At 41.2% G+C, this 23,331-nt stretch overlaps 1 protein-coding gene across 1 annotated transcript in view; it reads right to left on the minus strand.

Moving 5' to 3' along the window:
- The window catches only part of COLEC12 (collectin subfamily member 12), a 183,834-nt gene extending 166,235 nt beyond the window's left edge, over window positions 1-17,599 (minus strand). The window contains exon 1 of the mRNA XM_081078052.1: window positions 17,397-17,599. Coding sequence (XP_080934178.1) covers window positions 17,397-17,403 — 7 coding nt within the window. The 5' untranslated portion in view covers window positions 17,404-17,599. The remainder of the gene's footprint in view (window positions 1-17,396) is intronic.
- Between the last annotated feature and the right edge of the window lie 5,732 nt (window positions 17,600-23,331).

Genomic DNA, 23,331 nt, shown 5'->3' on the forward strand with positions numbered 1-23,331 from the left:
AATTTGACCCAAGGTCTCACAGTTCGTGAGTAGCCAGACCAACACTAAAACCCAGTCTGTGGGACCCACCAGTTCTACACCATGATGGTTATTGACCCTGCAGACTCAAGAAACTGAACCCTTTGCTAATAGAGAAAACTAAGACACATGATTTATACCATCGAATTCTTGAAAGGCTTAGGAATTTGGGACACAGGTCACTCTGAAAGGAGAATAAAGGTGAGGCTAAAATAGGAGGACTGATAGAACATATGTTTAAGAAATAGTTGACTATTATCAAACAAACAGATAATAAGTGCTGGTGAGGATATGGAGAAATTAGAAGCCTCCCTGTTTGTGGGAACGCAAAATGGTGCAGCCACTTTGGAAAACAGTCTGTCAGTTCCTCAAAAAAGTTAAACACAGAAATACCATGTGATCTGGCAATACCACTCCTAGATATGTACTCAAGAGAAATGAAAATATATGTCCACACGAAAACTTATACACAAGTATTTGTACCAGCATTATTTATAACAGTAAGAAAGTAGAAACAACCCAAATGTCCATGAACTAATGACTGGATAAATAAATAGTATCTATCTATACAATGAAATAGGAATGAAATAGCAATAAAAAAGGAATGAAGTACTGATACATGCTACAGCATGGATAAACCTTAAATATATTACGCTAGGGCCGGCCTGGTGGCTCAGGTGGTTGGAGCACCGTGCTCCTAACGCTGAGGTCACAGGTTCGATTCCCACATGGGCCAGTGAGCTGAGCCCTCCGCAACTAGAATGAAGTCAGTGAGCTGCCGTTAAGCTTCAGGGTGGCCAGATGGCTCAGTTGGTTGGAGTTCAGGCTCTCAACCACAAGGCTGCCAGTTCGACTCCTTGACTCCCACAAGGGATGGTGGGCTGCTCCCCCTGCAACTAACATCGGCAACTGGACCTGGAGCTGAGCTGCGCCCTCCACAAATAAGATTGAAAGGACAACAACTTGACTTGGAAAAGTCCTGGAAGTACACACTGTTCTCCAATAAAGTCCTGTTCCCCTTCCCCAATAAAAAACAAGCAAACAAACAAACAAACAAAAAATTATGCTAAGTGAGAGGGGCCAATCACAAAAAAACACATATTAATTCATTATTATTTCATTTATGTGTAATGTCTACATTAAGCAAATTCATAGAGTCCAAAACCTAGGGCTACAGGATATGGATATGGGGTTTCTCTTTGGTGTGATGACAATGCCCTAAAATTGATTGTAATGATGGTTACAAAACCTGTGAATATACAAAAGAAACCTACTGAATTGTATACTTTAAATGGGTGATTTGTGTGGTATGTGGGAAAAAAAGCAATTGGACCTCCCAGGTCCCCCACATGGCTGGGTGACTGTCTCTCCCTGTCCACAGCAGAGCATCAAAGGTTTATTATTCAGAGAAGTTAAAAAAAAAGGTCTGTTGTCTAGAGGACACCAGGAACAGCTGAGATGAGGAGAATGGTAAACGGATCAGAGAAAAAGGTAAAAGTTTACGTAATGAATGTTCAGATACTTGGTCCTCTTCTCCTACTCAGTCATCCCAAAATGTATCCTCTAGGCTAAAGATTGGAAGATTCTTCCTGGGAAATGCGACCAGTTAAGAAAAAAATAAACTAATGATTCTGATCCCAACAGGTTTCTACTGGAATAGCCCAACCAGATCAGCCTAGAGTAACAGTCACAGTACACAAAATTCACAAAAACAAAGATGTTCTCATTAACCTTTATAATGTTCTGCTTTGATAGATGAGAATACAACCAAGGATTATCAGACATCTGACACAGCCTCTAACATGAAAAGACAAAGATAAAGAAATAAAAAACTAGATAAAGAAATTTGGAGGAAATATACATTATGCAGGATGACAAAAATTAAAAAAACTTCCATCATTAATATCCTTATAGAGAAAAGAGAAGATAATGTATCCATAAAATAATAGCAGATGCTATAAAAAGGAACTATCAAAGAAAAAGAAAGATGTCTTGGAAATTAAAAATACAATCATAGAAATAATAACAATAGAAGAGTTGGAATAAACAGTTGAAATATTCCAGAAAGTAGGAAAAAATGACAAATAATATAAAAAAGAATAAAGACAAGAAAAAAATTAGAGAATCAATTCAAGGGCTCCAATATTCAAGAAACAGGAAAAAAAAAAAAAGAGGGAAAGAACCATCAGAGGAATAACCGAACAACATCTTCTATATCAAAGGACATGAGTCTCCAGAAAGAAAGGGCCCATCACTTCCCAGCACAAAGAAAGGAAAGAGATCCACTCCAAGACACATCATAATAAAATTTCAGAGCACCGAGGGGGAAAAAAGAAGATCCTAAAAGCTTCCAGACAGGAAAAGAAAAACAAAAACAACTTACAAAAATATATTTTTAAAAATCTTCACACTTCACAAGAGCAAAACTAGAACTGAAAAAAAATAGATCAGTTCTTCAAAACTCTATAGCTAAATTATTTCCAACGTAGAAATCTCTCAATTAAATGAGCAGGTCATAGAAAGACCTTTTCAGACTTTCAGATTCTGCAAAAATGTACCTCTCACGCACACTTTTCTCAGGAAGTTATTGGAGAATACATTCCACTAAAATGGGAACAAACCCAGAAAGGTGTGTGTGCATGTAACCTAACCTAACCTATCCTGAGTAGGTCAGAAGGTTCCATGAAAGATGTCTTCAAGAAGATGAAAATGAGGACGTCATCAAAATGGCAGCATGAGGTGAGGCTCTGTAAAGCTCCCCTGGAATTTACAACTAATCAAACAACAATAACTCCACAGAGGACTCTCTGCACAGCAGACAGGCAAGACGAAGAGGCCCGCTACTAAATTCACCTAAAGGTGGGCGAACACGCGTGCGGGGGCAGGACGCAAACCTAGCTCAGTGCTCCAAGCTCGCTGCATCCCGGAACTACTGCAGCTGCGGGAGAGGGAAAAACTCGGACTGCTAGGGCTCCGCTTATGGCCCAGAGGACTGAGAAGGCAGCATATAACACGGCTGAACCCAAGGCTCACGGCAGAGACCTCGGAGAAAAAACTGAGGGAAGAAGGCTGAAAATGGTGGTTTAAGCCCTCACTGCTGAGCAGAGAACGGAAGCCTTAGGCACTGAGACTAGCCGCCCCCTCCCTACCCTCCCAGAGCTCGCCCCGCTTCCACCTGCCCGGTACTAGCAGGGATGAGTAGCAGAGTCAGATCAAAAGAACAGAATATTTGCTGTTCTGAGAACTGTGGACCGCAGACACAGATTCGCAGCCCAACTAGTTCTGGCAAAGGAGAGGGAGCTGTGGAAGCATGACTGGCTATGGGGGTGGTCACCACCATTGCTCTGGGCCACCTCTCACAACTCACCCCGCCCCTGACCCCACCTATCTGGGCGGATCCCTGCAGGAGTAAACAGAAATGCTGAAACATAAGGGCTCTGAATCTGGTGCAGGAAGAGCTTTGGAACTTCAAAAGCTCTCCGCATACCCACATGGACATTGCGCCCCGTGACCCAGGCAAACTATTAACAGAGGAGAAGACCGTCTCCCAGGGAATCCCCCATTGTGTGAGAAGCTGGAATAGTGCAGAGAAAACATAGCACTACTGTGTGAGAGAGAAAAAAAAAGGCTGCAGTCGGAGACAAAACAAAACATTCTACCAACAAGTACTGGAAAACCAAAGAAAGACCTCTTCCTATCAACCTGTTGCAGAAGCCACTCCTGTAAATGTCTAGGAAGAGAGATAATAAATCAGTAATTGCCATGAATAACCAAGACAACAAGACAGCTCAGAAAGAAAGTGAAAAGTCTCCAGAAAAGGAACTTAAAGATATGGAAATATGTGACTTAAATGACAGAGAATTCAAGATTGCAGTTCTGAAAAAACTCAACGAGATGCAAGAAAACACAGAAAGGCAGTTTAATGAACACAGAAACACAATCAAAGAAAAAAATGAACATTTTACCAAAGAGATTGATATTTTAAAAAAGAACCAAATAGAATTTCTGGAGATTAAGAACACAATAAAAGAAATGAAGAATGAAATAGCCAGCTTAGGTAATAGAGCTGACCAGATGGAGAAAAGAATCAGTGACATCGAAGATAGAAATGTGGAAATGACACGGATCGAAAAAGAGAGAGATTTGAGAGTTAAAAGAAATAAAAGAACTCTACAAAGAACTTTCTGACTCCATCAGAAAGAGCAATATAAGAATAATGGGCATACCAGAAGGAGAAGAAAGAGAGAAGGGAACAGAGAATATATTCAAACAAATTGTTGATGAGAACTTCCCAAACTTGTGGACAGAACTGGATCCTCAAATCCAAGAAGCAAATAGAACACCTAATTACCTCAATCCCAACAGGCCTTCCTTCTCCAAGGCTCATTGTATTGCAGCTGTCTAAAATCAACACAAAGAAATAATCTTCAAGGCAGCCAGGGAAAAGAAGACGGTAACCTACAAAGGAAAGCCCATCAGATTATCATCAGATTTTTCAGCAGAAACTCTACAAGCAAGGAGGGAGTGGAACCAAATATTCAAACTATTGAAAGAGAGAAATTATGAGCCAAGAATAATACATCCAGCAAAGATATCCTTTAGATATGAAGGAGGAATAAAGACCTTTCCAGACATACAGAAGCTGAGGGAATTTTCCAGTACACGACCTGCACTACAAGAAATACTAAAGGAGGCTATTCGACCACCATCAACAGGGACAATTTGTGGCAACCAAAACATAAAAAGGGGGCGAGTAAAGGCCTGAACCGGAATATGGGAATGGAGAAAGTAAGCGTGCTGAAGAAAATGGAATACTCTAAATAACAAACTTTCTTTTACATAAACTTAAGGGTAACCACTCAAAAAAATATCCAGAACTGAAATATATACTGTAATAAAAGAAGAAACAGAGGGAAACATCATAGAATACCACCACACAGAAACAATAGACAACAACGAAAAGGCAAAGAAACAATGGAGTCACAGCCTTACCAGAAAACTAAAGATAGAATGACAGGAAATCCTCATGTATCAATAATCACCCTAAATGTAAATGGACTGAACTCACCAATAAAAAGGCACAGAGTAGCAGATTGGATCAAAAAACTAAACCCAACCATATGCTGTCTCCAAGAGACACATCTCAGCTACAAGGACAAGCATAGACTCAAAGTGAAAGGGTGGAAATTGACACTCCAAGCAAATGGTACACAGAGAAAATCAGGTGTAGCCATAATGATATCAGATGAAACAGACTTCAGGGTGAAAAAGATAACAAGAGATAAAGATGGACATTTCATAATGGTAAAAAGGACTATACAACAAGAAGACATAACAGTCATCAATATTTATGCCCCTAATCAGGGAGCACCGAAATTTCTCAAGCAACTACTAACAGAACTAAAGGGAGAAATTGACCAAAACACAATTATACTAGGGGACTTAAATACATCATTGACAGCTATGGATAGATCATCCAAACAGACGATAAATAATGAAATAGCAGCCCTAAATGACACATTAGATGAAATGGACATCATTGACATATATAGAGCACTTCATCCTAAAATATCAGACTATACATTCTTTTTGAGTGTACATGGAACATTCTCAAGGATAGACCATATATTGGGACATAAAATCAGCCTCAGCAAATCTAAGAAGATTGAAATCATACCAAGAATATTCTCTGATCACAAGGCTTTGAAGTTGGATATCAACTGCAAAAAGAAAGCACGAAAAAACACAAATACATGGAGATTAAACAACATACTTTTAAAGAATGACTGGATCAAAGAAGAAATTAGAGGAGAGATCAAAAGATACATAGAAACAAATGACAATGAAAATACATCCTACCAAAATTTTTAGGATGCAGCGAAAGCAGTTTTAAGAGGGAAATTTATATCATTACAGGCCTATCTCAAGAAACAAGAAAAATCCAAAATAAATAACCTCATTTTACACCTTAAAAAACTAGAATAAAAAGAACAAGTGAAACCCGAGGTCAGCAGAAGAAAGGAAATAACAAAAATCAGAGCACAACTAAATGAAATACAGAACAAAAAGACAATAGAAAAAATAATGTGACAAATAGCTGGTTCTTTGAAAAGATGAACAAAATTGACAAACCCTTGGCTAGACTCACTAAGATAAAAAGAGAGAAGACACTAACTAACAAAATCAGAAATGAAAAAGGGGAAGTTATCACGGACACCACAGAAATACAAAGGATCATCCAAGAATACTATGAAGGACTATATGCCACCAAATTCAATAACCTAGAAGAAATGGACAAGTTCTTAGAAACATATAGCCTTCCAAGGCTGAACCATGAAGAACTGGAAAATCTAAACAGACAGATCACCAGTAACGAAATTGAATCAGTCATCCAAAACCTTCCCAAAAGCAAAAGTCCGACACCAGATGGCTTCACTAGTGAATTGTACCCAACCTTCAAAGGGGATCTAATACCAATCCTGCTCAAACTCTTCCAAAAAATTGGAGAGACAGTATTCCCTAACTCATTTTATGAGGCCAACATTACCCTGATACCAAAACCTTGTAAGGACAACACAAAAAAAGAAAACTACAGACCAATATCTCTGATGATTACAGATGCAAAAATCCTAAACAAAATTCTAGCAAATCGAATACAACAATGCATTAAAAAGATTATTCATCACGACCAAGTGGGGTTCATCCCCGGGCCCCAAGGATGGTTCAACATCCGCAAATCCATCAATGTGATACATCACATAAACAAAATAAAGGAAAAAAATCATATGATTATATCAATTGATGCAGAAAAAGCATTTGACAAGATATAACATCCATTTATGATTAAAACTTAATAACATAGGCATAGAAAAAAAACACTTTAACATAATAAAGGCCATTTATGACAAGCCCTCAGCTAATCTCATAATTAATGGTGAAAAACTGATGCCCTTTGCTCTACGTTCAGGAATACGACAGGGCTGTCCCCTATCACCTCTGCTTTTCAACATAGTGTTGGAAGTCCTTGCCAGAGCAATCAGGCAAGAGAAAGAAATCAAAGGCATCCAAATTGGGAATAAAGAAGTTAAAAGTCACTCTTTGCAGATGACACGATGCTATGTATAGAAAACCCTAAAGACTCCACCAAAAAGTTATTAGAAACAATCAACAAATACAGTAAATTTGCTGTCTACAAAATCAACGTACAAAAAGTCCATTGCATTCCTACATACTAACAATGAAATCTCAGAAAAAGAAATAAAAAATATTCCTTTTGCAATTGCAGCAAAAAGAATAAAATACCAAGGAATAAACTTAACCAAGGGTGTGAAGGACCTATATGCTGAAAGCTATAAGACATTTTTGAAAGAAATTGAAGAAGACACAAAGAAATGGAAAGACAGTCTGTGCTCATGGATAGGAAGAATCAACATAGTTAAAATGGCCATATTACCCAAAGCAATATACAGATTTAATGCAATCCCCATCAAAATCCCAAGGGCATTTTTTAAACAAATAGAACAAAAAATCATCAGATTTGTTTGGAACCACAAAAGATCCCGAATAACCAAAGCAATCTTAAGAAAAAAGAACAGTGCTGGAGGTATCACACTCCCTGACTTTAGCTTGCACTACAGGGCTACGATAATCAAAACAGCATGGTATTGGCAGAAAAACAGACACATAGACCAATGGAATAGAATTGAAAACCCAGAAATAAAACCACATAAATATGGACAGATAATTTTTGACAAAGAAGCTAAACACGTACAATGGAGAAAAGACAGCCTCTTCAATAAATGGTGCTGGGAGAACTGGATAGCCTCATGCAAAAGATTGAAACTGGACTGCTATCTGTCACCATGTACCAAAATTAACTCAAAATGGATCAAAGACTTAAGCATAGACCTGACACAATAAACTGCATAGAAGAAAACATAGGTACTAAACTTATGGACCTTGGGTTCAAAGAGCATTTTATGAATTTGACTCCAAAGGCAATGAAAGTGAAAGCTAAAATAAACAAATGGGACTATGTGAAATTTAAAAGCTTCTGCACAGCAAAAGAAACCATCGACAAAATAAAGAGGCAACCAACTGAATGGGAGAAGATTTTTGCAAACAGTGCCTCTGATAAGGGGCTAATATACAAAATATATAAGGAACTCATGAAACTCAACAAAGATAAAACAAACAACCCAATTGAAAAATGGGCAGAGGACCTGAAGAGACATTTCTCCAAAGAAGACATACATATGGCAAGTAGACATATGAAAAAATGCTCAACATCACTAATCATCAGAGAAATGCAAATAAAAACCACAATGAGATATCACCTCACCCCAGTCAGAATGGCTATCATCAACAAGACAAATAGTAACAAGTGTTGGAGAGGCTGTGGACAAAAAGGAACCCTCATACAATGTTGGTGGGAATGCAGACTGGTGCAGCCTCTATGGAAGGCGGTGTGGAGGTTCCTCAAAAAATTACGAATAGAAATACCATATGACCCAGCAATCCCTTTCCTGGGTATCTACCCAAAAAATCTGAAAACATTTATCCATAAAGACACTTGTGCTCCAATGTTCATTGCAGCTTTGTTTACGATGGCCAAGACATGGAAACAACCAAAATGTCCTTCGATGAAAAATGGATAAAGAAGTTGTGGTACATGTACACAATGGAATACTATTCGGCGGTAAGAAAAGATGATATAGGAACATTTGTGACAACATGAATGGATCTTGAGATTATAATGCTAAGCGAAATAAGTCAGACAGAAAAAGCAGAGAACCATATGATTTCACTGATATGTGGTATGTAAACCAAAAACAACAAAAGAACAAGACAAACACATGAGAAACAAAAACACATAGATACAGACAATAGTTTAGTGGTTACCAGAGGGTAAGGTGGGTGGGGGGTGGGAGATGAGGGTAAGGGGGATCAAATATATGGTGATGGAAGGAGAACTGACTCTGGGTGGTGAACACACAATGGGATTTATAGATGATGTAATACATAATTGTACACCTGAAATCTATGTAATTTTACTAACAATTGTCACCCCAATAAAAAATTAAAAACAAGATAAAAATGAGAGAATACCTAATATATTTGAACACACTGCATAGAGATTTAGGAAAGTTAAAGAAACCTTGGGGATCAATGATGATGTATATATACATAGGAAGCTACATAAACAAAAATAAGAGAATGATTAACTGGAGGGGAAATGAAGTTACAGAAGAAAGTATAAGTCAGCTTGAATAGCATTTACATCGTTGTAATAATGCAAACACTGAATATTTATCTAATCATGATTGTGATATAACTATATTGGTACAATCGATTGAGGGCGACAGGAGGTGTCCATGAGGGTCGTTAGGCAGAGGGTGAAAGAACTAAATCCTCATTTGCTCTAAAGGGAAGTCAATATATAATGCCCCATCCCAAATGTATAAAGGAATTTGTAATAATTTATGTATCTGTATTTCAATTACTCAGCTTCTTTCTGAATTTTATGGTTTGCAATAGGATGGTTTTTGGTTCAATGATACAGTGTTTTTAAATAAAAATTATGAAGACATAAATGACTCCAATTTCTGGCACAACTTGTAATTGGGATGGTTGTAAAAACAGCAGAATCTTGCTTCTAGGACAAAGAGAGAGAGAGAGAGAGAGAGAGAGAGAGAGAGAGAGAGAGAGAGAGAGAACCTTTTACCTTCTGTTATAGTCCAACAAAATTGAGATTTTTAAAATTACTTTTACCCCTAAATTGGTAGTGGGGGCTAAACCAGATTTCCCCCAGCAATCAACTTCAACAGCTTAAGAAGTGGAAAACAAATATGGCATGCAACCCCAACACCCATCATTCGGGTAACAACAGGGAAGGTGATGAGCCTCCCTTTCTCCTACGAGGGACCTTCTCATCCAATCATGTTGGTTAGGTTAGTAACAAGACAGTCAGGATGAGGACTTGCATCCCTGCCTCGAATTTTAAGGGTCATTTTGAGGCCCCTGGAAGTGCCTCAAATTCATGGGTCTTTTGGCAAGAAAAATTAATGCCATCCATTTCTCTGGAGGCACAGATAAAATGAGTGGTCTCTGTTTAAAACAAAACAAAACTTACATATCTGTTTTGTTTTGAAATCACTTAACATTATGTTTAGGTTGTCCAGACAATTATGCCAGAGCAATATACAAATGATGGCCCAAAATGGAGCTTAGGAGACAAATTTTGAGAAAACTTTGAATTTGATTTTCTCTCACTTCCCACACTGAAATGACACACTTGAAAGTTTCAGGGTGGCCATGACGCACTGTTTTCCTTTTTAATTATTATTACATTACTATTAAAATAATGTAGTATGAAATATAATTCAAGTTAATGAATCACCTCGAATCTCCCCTCCAAATGAAAATAACCTTGTCTTCAGCCAGGTTGCCCTCTCCTCCTGTTCCTCTAGCCACACTTGTCTGAACCTCAAATAAGGCACATTTGACCTTTTATTATACCTTGGATTCCAGTTGTTTATGCACAAGTCTTACCCTGCCTAAAAGACTACAAGCTCCTTGAAGACAGAGGCTATACACATAGTAAATATTTTAATATATTTAAACAACATACTAAAGAATAAATGAAAGCTAGTTAGAACTTGGAGGCCCAATTGTAAATAATAAATCAAAGAGAAATATGACAGCCAATGAAATAGACATGATGTCATGTGGTTAAATAAAATACATATACCTACATCTGCCCTAATACTAATTTAGAGACAAATTTGTTTTGTTTTGATTCCTTGATGTCATATCCTTACTGGATAAAACTGGACACTGAATTTGAGATACAAAACTTTAAAAATATTATGTCATCATCAGTAGACATCTGAATAATAATAGTCCTGGAAAATTAGTGCTCCTAGGTACATTAAATATATTTGCACATATTTACCAATTTTCTGTCATTATCATAACAAATGAGGAAATTGTACCATTTCACTATAACTACAAACTTCACTATAAACATGGTCCCTGCATTTTCGGTAGGGCTGAGTTTTACTACACTACAGGATGACAATAACCAAAGTGATGACAGCTAGTGCAGACCAGTGCTAACACTGCATGTTCCCCATCGAGAACACAGCTCCCTATCCCTGAGGTCTGTTTTAACACTTTTGTAATTGGAAAATTGCTTTCATTTCAAAACTGAACCTGTTGCCTTTGTGATATAAACTATATCACTTGGTTAACTCACCATAAATGGTTCATAATTGGCAATTATATTACTGCCTGAAGGAAGCATCAGGTTATAATAACACAGTATTACAATAACTGAAACGTCTTGAGTTCTCATTAAGTGCTAGACACCATTCTAAACAATTGATCTCCACTAACCTATTTAATCCTCAAAACAAGTCTCTCTGGTAGATGCCATTATTATCTTCCACTTGACAGATAAGGTCACCAGGCACCCCCGAGATTAAGTAACCTGCATGTGGTCACCAGCCTTTTGGATTTGGAGCCCACACTCCTTAACATCACACTGAAATCATCAGGTCCAGCTCTTGGGATTAGTACATATAATTACATTTTATGAAATGGTTATGTTTTAAAGTATATATTATCAACTATAAAGTTGGACTATTTCACCTTTGAATAATAAATTGTTATATAAATATCAGCTAGTTTCTTCACATGTCTATGTCACAAGGAAGTGACTGAGGCCTAAAGAAGTTTGGCTACTTCCACAGAACCAACGACAAGTTAGTTTTTCACGCAGAATGTCAAAAGTCCAACCTCGCAGGCTGCTGAATATGACTTCGTGTGAACTGAGTTATAGTCCCAAGCCATTCAGGAAGCATAAAGGAGTCATATTTAATATATCCAAGTCCAATCAATTTACTTTTTAAAACTTTTCCCATGTTGAAAAACACATTTATTTTATATTTTTAATAGTACTGACTGAATATTTACCATAAATTCAGGAGTTAAGAGAGCTGCTGGGATCTCTTTGGATCTTAATTTGGGATTATTAATTTCTTTCTGCTTACTTTGGTTTTCATTGCTATATAATTACAAAGGTCCCTTAAGCAATTGGCAGGCACTTTTCAAGGTACTATATGGACTTGGGCTCTTCAAATATCATTCACTTAAAGAAATCAAATCACTGCTTGAAATCAAATCACCTCCCTCAAGCATTGAATCATTGTTGTGCTTAGAAACTGTGTTGTCAGAAGTAAAGAAATAAATACTTTCTATAAAGAATGCCTATCCCTCCCTACCCCTTGTTTAAGATGTTTCTTTATAATTATTATTTATTTTATTTTTACTGATCACCTCCTGGTAGTTACAGTCTATTCTTCAAAATGGCACTTCTGACAATGTTTCGCTGTCTCATTGTAAACCTGTCAGCAAGGGTGGTGTACGGGCTGTTTTTAGAGTTGATGGCTTCAGTGGGCTATCCACATTGATTTAATAAGCCGTAAGCAAAACCACCCAGAAGGTAAACTCTACACCCAGCAGCAAGCCTGGAATCTTCAAGAGCTCCAGTCCACAGAGTCTCCTCTGGTGGCTGGCTCTAGAAGAGCACATCAATTTCTTCAGTCCTTTGGTGCCAGGTTATTGTAGGTCTGAGGGCAGACAGGAGGAGCTTCTCTATCTAGCTCACTCCGTATCTAGCAGAGTGTGGCGCACTAGACACTTAGCAAAGATGTGCTGATTGAGTGAATTATTAGGGGGTGGCCAGGAGGGAGGCTAGGCCAGATGAATAACACGGGGACTCTGGAGTCAGGCTGTCGGAGTTTGAATACCAATTTCCCTACCGACTCGCTGGGTGCCCTAAGACAGGTAACTCAGCTTCTCTAAGCTTAAGTTTTCCTACCTGCAAAATAGAAAAAACAACAGTGCCTGGCATGGCAGGTACTCAATAACGTTAGTCATTATTAAAAGGAAAAATAGTAAGTGAGGGTATTAAGTGACCGATGAGTCATACCTAAGAAGTTGTTTGTGGGCACAAACCACAGTACAGATCAACCTCATCCCATATGTCTTTCAACATATGACCCTGATCCCTTCCTCAAGGCCATAGAGAGAAACCCTGCAGGTTGAGAGTGCCTGTGCCTTTGGAGTGGCAGAAGAGCAAAAGATAGGGCAGGACCAGCCTGGTAGGGCTGACCCCATGGTGGGGGTAGACTCTCTTCACAGATGATTACATCAAAGACCTAGAATGCTGTCTCCCCGCCCCCAAACTGTCTGATGCTTTTCACTCTGATTCACCAGCTGCAGCTCCAAAGCATCATTGACACAATGCCAGAAGGAAGGCTGGGCTCTGCCACCATTCTAGGCTTCCTCTCCCAGACACGCCCCCTTTCTTCCCATCATGGGGAGACATGTGTGTTAAAATTGCCCCCCCTGGGAGATTACCCACATGCTGGGTTGACACAAGGCAAAACATACTTTTTCTATCACAAAACGTAAATGTCTATTTTTCCACTTGAAAACTAGTACCTCAAGGGCCATTTAACTTACTTTGGCAGTGTTGCAGCAACTGTTTTGAAATAATATTTTAATGAGAATAAACATTAATTCAGAAAATTAGACACCTAGTTATTATATAGCTTGAAAGCTATTGTCTGCCAGCTTTTCCCATTCACACCATGATCACTGGATGAGCCACATGGTAAAGGGGCTCATGGGAACACTCTTGGGAAACTGCACAGGAGACCACAGAAAACATCTATACTTAGAAATAATTAAACCTCAGATTAAGAATGTCAAGCATCTCCAAACTAATGAAAAGTCAAAAGTATAATTACATTGTAAATTTGCCTTCCAGAAAAAGGGCAACCCCAATTCCCCATCAGTGAGGGGAAAAAGACTTCATTTTGTTCCCATTTTCCTTCAGAAAACATGAATCTTTCCATGTTAAATGCAGTCAGAGCTTACACGCTTGTTTGCTTATCCTAGTTAAAAACAAGAAATTTTAGAGGGATGCTGGGAAAGCATGGGGGCCGTGAGTTCCAAAAAAACAACAGGAAGTAGAAGTATACTGCATTTTAAAAGTATTATTGCCAAATAGTATTTCAGAAATGTTTATATACAAAAGCACAAAAATAAGCAGCTGAACACTATGTTTTGATGGCACCAACCTCCTCCCTGTGTTAATTTATGACAGTGGTTTGGACCTCTGTGGTCCCATGTGATGGTGGTTATTTTCAGCCGTCTCTTAGGCAACAAGTGCTGCTGCATTGAAACTCACCAATATTCCCAACTTTCAGAACCAGAAATGTGATTTAGTAATGACACACCTAACTCTAGAGGAGTCAGATTCCTTCATAAAGAATATTTATCCAAAACCATGAGATTTATGGTGCAGTACAGCTTATTGAAAATGAAATTGGAAATAAATGAAAACCAACTACATGTTTTAATCAGTTTGGAAGACTTCAAGTATTGCAGCAACAGGGTAATTTTCTTCTGGAAAATATATAATGATGTCATTATTTTGGTACTTGTGACTCTTGGGGATGCAGGAAATAGAACAGAGACAGATATTTGCTAAATGCAACAGATAGGTGGCACTGTGGCTCGTGGCACGTGCGGAACTACACTCCAAAAGCGTGGGTTATTACAAAAGCCGTGTCTACGGTCTTAACATCAGAATTAGAAAATCAAATAAGTACCCTAAAAAGGCATCTGACTCGCACAGGAGTTAAATTTTTGCTTTAGCAAATAAACGTCTGTAACTTCTAAGGTGTCCAGTAACTTTCTATTTGGCTAAAGAATGCTTTAGGTTATTACTTTAATTTGAAGCATTCGCAAGGCTTGTCACTGACTTCTATCACTTAGGAAAACCAAATTCTAATGAAGTATTGGCTTTCTGAAGCATAATGAGTTAATAACTATGTGACATTAATCACAAACCCAAGGAAAACTTTGGGTTGGTTACCTATGGCAAACTGTCAAAATAATTCCACTTGGTAAAGGCAGTTTTCCCTTTTGGCTAGAAAGGCCCTCTGTGTTTGGCTTCAGAAGCCCTGTGTCCAATTTCTTGGCTCCACCCCTTCCTGGCTGCTGCACCATCTGTGGGTTACTTGGATTATTTAGTTGTCTGAGATTCTCTTTTCTTCTAGTCTACACCAGAGATTATCATATCCAGTATCCTAGGTCTTTCTAAGCAACACAGGGAAACTGGCAAAGCTTATCTTTAGATGCTTACCACCAGTTCCTATTTCTTCTAGACTCAGTTTCCACATCTGAAATGTGGGGGTTAAAATACGTACCTCATAGGGTTGTTGAGAGGATTAATTGTTAGCGTGCTTGTAGAGGCTCAGCACAGTGGCTGGCACTCAGTAAGCACTGAAAAAATTATTACTGTGCCCTCCCTTGTCCACTTCACCAACTAGACAAATGAATGTAAGCTACATGAAAATAGTTGGTAAGCAAACCTCTTACAGAACATTTCATTTTAAGAGCAGCTTTCAAAGTGCTGATGTACCCAGCGATTCACCATCCCCCGCCCCCCACTGGGGCGGAAGGTAAGGGGGGCCTTTCAGGCAGTGCCCAGACCACAGTGGGTAAACAATGAGCCTTCTCTAGGGGGTCTGCAATGTAAAACTCACAGAATGCAGTGTAAATCTCACAAAAATATGTTGAGGACTTTTAGGTGTGTTTTCCATTGCAGATTTGAATTAGCAATGAACAGTACCCAAACAGCAAAAACAGTCATTTAACCCAGTCAAAAGCATAATACGATTTTCAGGGTTTAGGAACCCACATACTAGAAGCTGATGGAGTGAGTGGCTGCTTATCTTTCAAAGAGTTCAAAAACTAGTGGCCTAAAGAAAAAGAAAAAACAAAAAACAAAAAGAAAACCAACCTAGTGGCCTCAGTGATCAGCAATGAGAAAACTAACTTCTGGCTAAAATGAGGTAACTGAGTCCCGGAGTAACTCTTGGCCATGTGTACTCTTTCCTTTCTGGAAGGATCTAGAATAAGTGCTAGCTAAGGAAAGTGCGTGTTTTCCTAAAATGTAAGTGAGAGAAGAGAAACTGAGATGGGGAGAGGAGGAACAGGCACCATGCGTTTTGAAATTCTCTAGCCAGAAAGTTGTATCCTATGTTTTGTGTTTCTTCCCCTGGGGCGAGCCGCTTTTTACCTGGTGTTCAGTCCCCTCCCTTCCCAGGGTCTTCTGATGTGGAGAAGTAACGCCTCAGATCTTAGAAGAGGTAATTGGTAGTAGGACATTATCGCTCTGGAGTGTTTATTGAGAACTGCCTTTCAGAGAAACTTAGAGCCCAAAGTTACTTTTGGAGCCTGTGGGGCTCCCCGCGCGCCTCCCTCAGCAACCCTGGCGAGTCAAAGCGATCGCATGGCGTGGTGTGGGGCCGCTGGAAACTCGGTCACCGCGGTCAGCTGTATTTCGCACACAGCCCCCCGACTCAAGCCCGGCCCGCGCGGGGACGGAAACTTGTTATCCTAGCACGAAGCCAGGAACTCAAGTCTTGTGTAAACACCACGCTGGCCCATCCCCAAACGATTCCCTTTTATGTCTCCACAGTAATTATTTATCTCACATATAAATCAGGGTTCTACTGACAAATCTCCACTTCAGTATTTCCACTAAACTGAAGGCTGCCGGGCAAAGCCCTGCTCGCGATTCCGTTTAAAGGTACATCTGACACTTCCCTGAGCCAGCCTGCAGGGGACACCGCCCAAGGGACGATTAACTGAACGGTTGGTGTCACTCCTGAACACACGTGGGCACACCAACTCCACAGGCGGGCACATGGAAGGGATGCGGAACCGAGGGCAGTTATTTTCCAGTCCGTGGGTCTGATGGAGAAAGATGCCAAACGCACGTCCCAAGCCAGCTGAGCTCCGCGGGCACCTAATCATTGCCAGATGTGGGGAGGGCGCACCGAGAACATCCCCGAGGCTCCGAGAAAACACCCTGCCGGTCGCACCATCGACTTCTCGGATGGAGAGACGGCAACAGCGAAGAGGAAAGCGGACTCCAGATAGTGGGGAGCGCCGCAGAGCGGAAAGCGGACTCGGGGGAAATAATGATGCCTCCACTCTCCTCGGCATCTTTTTTCAATTAAAAAGTTGGGAACTGGAATCCATAAACAACGACGTAGGGCTTCAAACTACTTTGCAGAGACACGATGGGAAGGGGGGTACTCGGACGCTTCCAAACCCCGACCTCTAGGTCTCCGGCCGTGCCCAAGCCCGGCGCCCCCAGGATGCACGCACGCACCGACCCGGCCTCCGCTCTCCTCCGGCCGCCACCCGGAGGACGATCGCACAGGAACGCACCTCCGCGCCCCCCCGCGCGCCCAGAATCCCGCACTGCCCGGCCGCCCACGCCGCCCTACCTTTCATGGTGACCGAGGGGACGCACCGCCAGCCAGGGAGCTCCGCGCGGCCGAGGAAGTTCGCGCCGAGCAGCGGTCACTGCGCGCCCATGGCAGCCGTCTGCGCTCGAGCCTCCCCTGCCGCCGCCGCCGGCCCGCGCTCCCCGCTCCCCGCTCCCCGCTCGGCGCTCTGTGCCGCGGGGCTGCCGCGCGCGCCGCTCACCCCGGGCGGGAGGCGCCGCGCCCGCCAGCGCCCCTCCCCCTGGCCCGCAGGGGCGCGTCGGCCGCCGTGTCCGCGCCCCTCTCGCGCCCTCCGGCGCCCGCCCCGCCCGCGGGCCGCCGCGCGCCCCTGCCCGGTCGCTTTCTCGCCTTTTCTCTCTCCGCCTTCGCCCTCCCCGGTGTTTCCTCTCTCTCGCCTTTTCCCTTTAGACCAGCCGCGGAACGAAGTCGGAGGAAAGTTTCTTGCAGCGGTCCAGGCATCCCCCTCGGTGGGCGCGGAAGGTGGTGCTGCTGCTGCTGAGCTTGTTTCTAGACCCCAAACTAACTAGAGCGTGAGGTGAGAGAGTGGCGGAGCAGCAGTGTCACGGGGTTCGCGGGGTAAGGTTGTCCCTTCCCTAGGTGGCTCGGGGAGGGTTAGAGGATTACACGGGGGTGGAATGTCCTCGGGGTTCAAAGTTTCCAAGTGCGCTTATTGACGCCCGAAGGAAACGGGGTAGCAAGGGAGCGTGCTCACTGTCACCACGGGAGAGCTGTCGCTAAATCCGAAGTCCCTTAAACGCTGTTCCTGCAGAACTCGCGGAGCAGGCTTACAACTCTTGGATCAGGAGACAGAGCAGAGACCAAGCAACGCTCCAGACTCCCCTTGGTTGGAAAAGTCTCGGATACTTCCACCTACCGCCCCTGAAACGATCCGGTGGACTCTGTTTTACTATGAAAGGAGGAGCGGCTTCATAATAAATTCCTTTCATTATGGCCCATCATGTTGCCCCACTGTGTTTATCTTTCCTTTTAGAACCCCCCCTAAGCAGACCCATTGCTTTATTGCTTTAAAACATGAACTAAGTGGTGAGTGGAACTGTGGGGAGGTGCAGAGGAACTTTCTTCAACTATGAAATGAAAGATTACCACGCACTTACTAGCACATCAAAAGCAGTGCGATTCTGGCTGGCAGTGGTTACAGCTTTTCAGATTTCCTCTCCTGAGGACTTGGTAATGCGGTGTAACCAACCCATTGATTCATTCTAAACAGGGAACTCTTTGCTCTAGCAAAAGGCAGTGCCCAGAAATGAACACACTGTAAAATATTTCACAGTCTGTCCATTCCAGTAGCTCTCTTTTTTGAACATTAGGGAAAAAGTTGTGCATGACTAGCAAAGAAAAATACAAAAACTGGCACTTGTTTTTTTCACGTTAGTGGTTGATGAAACCACAGGGTCTCTGAAGGTTACTCTGGAGGTTTGCTCCAGTTCTCACCAAGGTCCCTGCCTTGTCTTGCAGAGCAAGTGAAGAGTCCCTGAAAGGAACCCAGGATATGGATTCTCAGCCCAGAGCCTACTAACCAATGTTGGGATGGAGTAAATCCATCAGTTTATTTGAATAATAGTTTCTCCAACTGCAAATTTAGAGAATTTAGCTCCACTATTTGAATTGAAAAAAGTCATTAAAAGAAAACCAAATTATAGATATGACACCAAAACATGGTCAACAAAAGAAAAAAAAATAGATACATTGGATTTCATGAAAGGACACTATCAAGAGTGAAAAGGGAACCCACAGAACAGGGTTTGCAAATACCTTCAGAAACCTCCAGAAAATATTTGCAAACCATGTATTTGCTAAGAGGTTAATATCTAGAATATATAAAGAACTTCTACAACTCAACAACAAAAAAGTAAACAACCAATCCAAAATGGGCAAAGACTCAGACATTTCTACAAAGAAGATAGGTAAATGGGCAATAAACATATAGAAAATGCTGAACATCACTAATCATTAGAGAAATGTAAATCAAAACTACAATGAGATACCACTTCACACCAACTAGGATGACTATTATAAAAAAATAAAAATTAAGAAACACACACAAACAAATGTTGACGAGGATGTGGAGAAATTAGAACCTTGGCACATTGCTGGTAGGAATGTAAAATGATGCAGCCACTGTGGAAAACAGTAGGGTGGTTTCTCAAAAATTTAAACATAGAATTACCATAGGATCCAGCAATACCACTTCTGAATATATGCCCCAAATAACTAAAAGCAGGAATTTGAATAGATATTTGTACACCCATGTTCATAGTAGCATTATTCACAATAGCTAAAAGGTGGAAGCAACCAAAATGTCCATCAATTGATGAATGGATAAACAAAACATGATATATAGTAACATTGGAATATTATTCAGCCTAAAAAGGAAGAAAATTCTGACACATTCTACAAAATGGATGGACCTGGAGGGCATTATGCTCAGTGAAATAAGCCATTAACAAAGGACAAATAATTTTGATTCCACTTATGAGTTATCTAGAGTTGTCACCATTCGTAGATACAGAAAGTAGAATGATGTTTGCCAGAGGCTGAGAGGAGGAGAGAATGGGGAGTTAGTGTTCAATGGATATAGATTTTTCAGGCTTACAAAATGAAGCGTTCTGGAGATGGATGGTGGTGATGGTTGTGCAGTAATGTGAATGTACTTAATGCCACTCGACTGTACACTTAAAAATAGTTAGGAAGGTAAGTTTTATGTGTATTTTACACAATAATTTTTTTTTTCTAACAGAAGAATTGAGATTAAAAAAAACCTCACAAAAACCTAAACCTATCATGGTAGCTATAATGAGCCGGACTCAGAGACTTGCTAATTAGAAAGCAGATTCAGTAACTCTTTAGAAGACAATTCTAAGGAAGACTTCTGGAAAATTGCATGTCCCCTCCAGCCCCACCACAGAGTGGATTGAGCCCCACAGGTGGGTCCCAAAGGTACGCACCTGACGTCTCCTCTAAGCCCCATTCTGGAGTGTACAAGGGCTGAAGGTTTGTGGTCACATGCAGATCATCAGCTGACCAAGATTTCTTTGGTCAACAGCTCTGGGAGGAGTTGAGGATTGAGCTGGGGCTCAGGGAGACAAGTGAAAGGCAACGGAGAGGAGAATGGTGTGGTTGGAAAGAACTGAGTCAAAGCTGCAAAGAGGCCTTGAACCCCTAGCGGAAATGGGCTTCAGGGCCTCCAGGTCATACTCAAGCTTCCCGACCTCCAGCAGTAGCAGCCATGCCCTGAATTCATATTACTTTTATAAACCTGGAGAAGGCGTGGTCTCATTTAATTCTCACCCCAACACTGTAATAGTATTAGTTTTTTACTGATGAAAAAGCCCAATTACCCTTGCTTCCTCCCTTTCCCTCAATCCTAATCCTGAAAGGGAGCAATTAGCCACCCCAAGTATGCCTGTTGGGATATTGATGGTTTTAAGGGGATTTTTTAAAATTGATGTTTATTAGGGTGGCAGTTGTTAGCAAAGTTACATAGATTTCAGGTGTACAATTCTGTAATACATCATCTATATCTCCGATTGCGTGTTCACCACCCAGAGACAGTTCTCTGAGGAGAGAGGGGATTATTGAAAGACTCAGGGAAAACCTTTGACCTTCCCCCTAACTGCCTAAAAGAATTTGGATAGAGGCCCTGCTTCAGGAAGGGAGCCATCATCATAGGTAACGATAGTTTAATGGAAAGTCGTGTGTGTACATGGGGAGGCCCTAGGCAAAGCCCATTAGATCAAAGTCCTCTGTGTCCCATTGTTAAAGACGGCCCAGCAAACATTTCTTTACCGAACATTTGCATTTCCATCTCCATCTGACTTGCCTTTTTTCCCTTTGAAGTCCCAAACCACACTCCCTAGTCACTTTCTCCTTAGCACAAGATGGTATATAAGCCTCAAGGGCCCAGTTTGTCCTCAAGTCTCGTATTCTTATGGGACCCCATATATACATAATAAATTTGGACATTTTCTTCTGTTAAACTGTCTCATGTTAATTTGATTATTTTCGCAGCCAGAAGAACTTATAAAGATGGAAGGAAATTGTTTTTTGCACCCCCACAATGCTCACCAAGCTCTGCTTCTACCTTCAAAATATATCTCACACTTCTCCACTTCTCTTCATTTTCCCTGCATCTCCCATGTAAAGACCCCTATAGCCCATCAGGAATTCTGCAAGAACCCTCCAACTTGCCTAGTGTTTCTCTTTTTCCACTCCAGGCTCCATCATGCAACAGCCAGAGTGTCACTGAAGGACAGATGAGAGATGGGAAATGAACCAGCTGAACTTGATGGTGTCCCCAGCCTCGTGCCCTTAGAGAATTTCCAGGCTGTGGTATGAGGAAGGGGAGCCCAGATTGAGCCCAGTAGATTCCTTGAGTGGAGGAAAAGCTTCGAGTTCAGGAAGACCAAGGCAGCACAGAGTACTGGAGGAGTGAGTATGTTCAATTTGTGCTGCCCACTGAGATTACTACAATCCCTTGATTTCTGCTTCCTCCCTGGCTGGCAGCCGGTACCTTCCAGAGGCTGTCAGGGCCACCACCACCTCCCATTTGCCCCCTCACGTCTATTCCCACCTTATGCAGCTCCCTTTGTTCCATTTCAGTCAAATTATTTAGTGTCTCCCCATACATTATGTGCCTATTCCCATCTATGAAGCTTTGTGCCTAGCATTGCACCTCAGAACACATCCTTTATCTATCGTCAGTACATTTAGCCATGTCTGCCTTAAAAACACAAGTCTCCATTTAGAAATGGAGCCCATTCACCCAGCAAGCAAGACTTACATCGTTATTATATACTAGGCGTTGTGCCACATGCTGCTTGGAATTCGAAGTCGGGTCAGTTCCCCACCCAGAAGTCCGGTAGGTGAGACAAGGCTTTCCAGAGAGGATTTACAGGAAAGACCTCAAGTGAGAGATGGTCAGTGTCATGAGAGATACAAATAAAGTTCTAGAGAAGAAAAGAAGGTGATGACTTCTGACTAAGGCAACATGGAATGCTTCATTCAGACTGGGCCCTAAGGATGGCTGAGATTCAAACAAACATGGGAAATGCTTGCTTTCCTTCCAGAACAGTGGGTTGAACAGAGAGGTCTGAGAGCCACTTATAACAGAATCACTCAGGTTGTCTTCAGAAAGTGCAGATGCTTGGGCTTCACCTCTGATCTCTAAGTTAGAACCATCCTGGGAGAGGCTGGGATGCTTCTACAGCTGATTTCCGTGCTCATTAAATTTGGACAATCATCACAGTGAACTATGAGCTTAAGAGAAGGACCATGTCTTCACCTTTTAACAACAGCTTCTAGTAATTGATATTCAATGAAAGACTGAATAAATGGAAAAGGGATTAACAATGGGGGGAAGGGCATAAAAAATGCAGAGCAGGGAAAGCAGAATGCATGGAATACCCCTTATTGTAGCCATCAATGGATGATACCCATGCTCTGAAAATCAAGCCTTTGCGAGTGGCAGGAGAGCAAGCTTGTTTTTTTGACAAGGATATTGACTTCTAGAACTTGGTCACCTGAGTAACTTCATATTCTCTTCCACACTTGACAAAGAATAAACCTTGTTTGCCAGAGTAGCCATTGTGCTGTTAAGCAAATCCACTAAAATGTTATGATCACATAAAGAGACTAATGGTGTTGGAATGGACACAGGGCTATGTCTCCATCCTCTGAGATATGATTATGCTTGAGATCTGCATGAAAAGTTTTTTGGATAAAGAAATGATGCTTAGGTCTTTAAAAGCTTGTGGGTTTTTGCAGTGTTTCCATTTCTTTAGTTCTTAAACAAACTTAAGATTTTTGAAAGAGGGCTCTGATTGAGAGCTATTGAATATATATTTGTATATACATATTTGTAGCTGATCACTGACTTGTATATATAAAAATATATATTTGTAGCTGATCACTGTGA

This window comes from Rhinolophus hipposideros, assembly GCF_964194185.1.
Source record: "Rhinolophus hipposideros genome assembly, chromosome: 17".
Lineage (NCBI taxonomy): Eukaryota > Metazoa > Chordata > Mammalia > Chiroptera > Rhinolophidae > Rhinolophus > Rhinolophus hipposideros.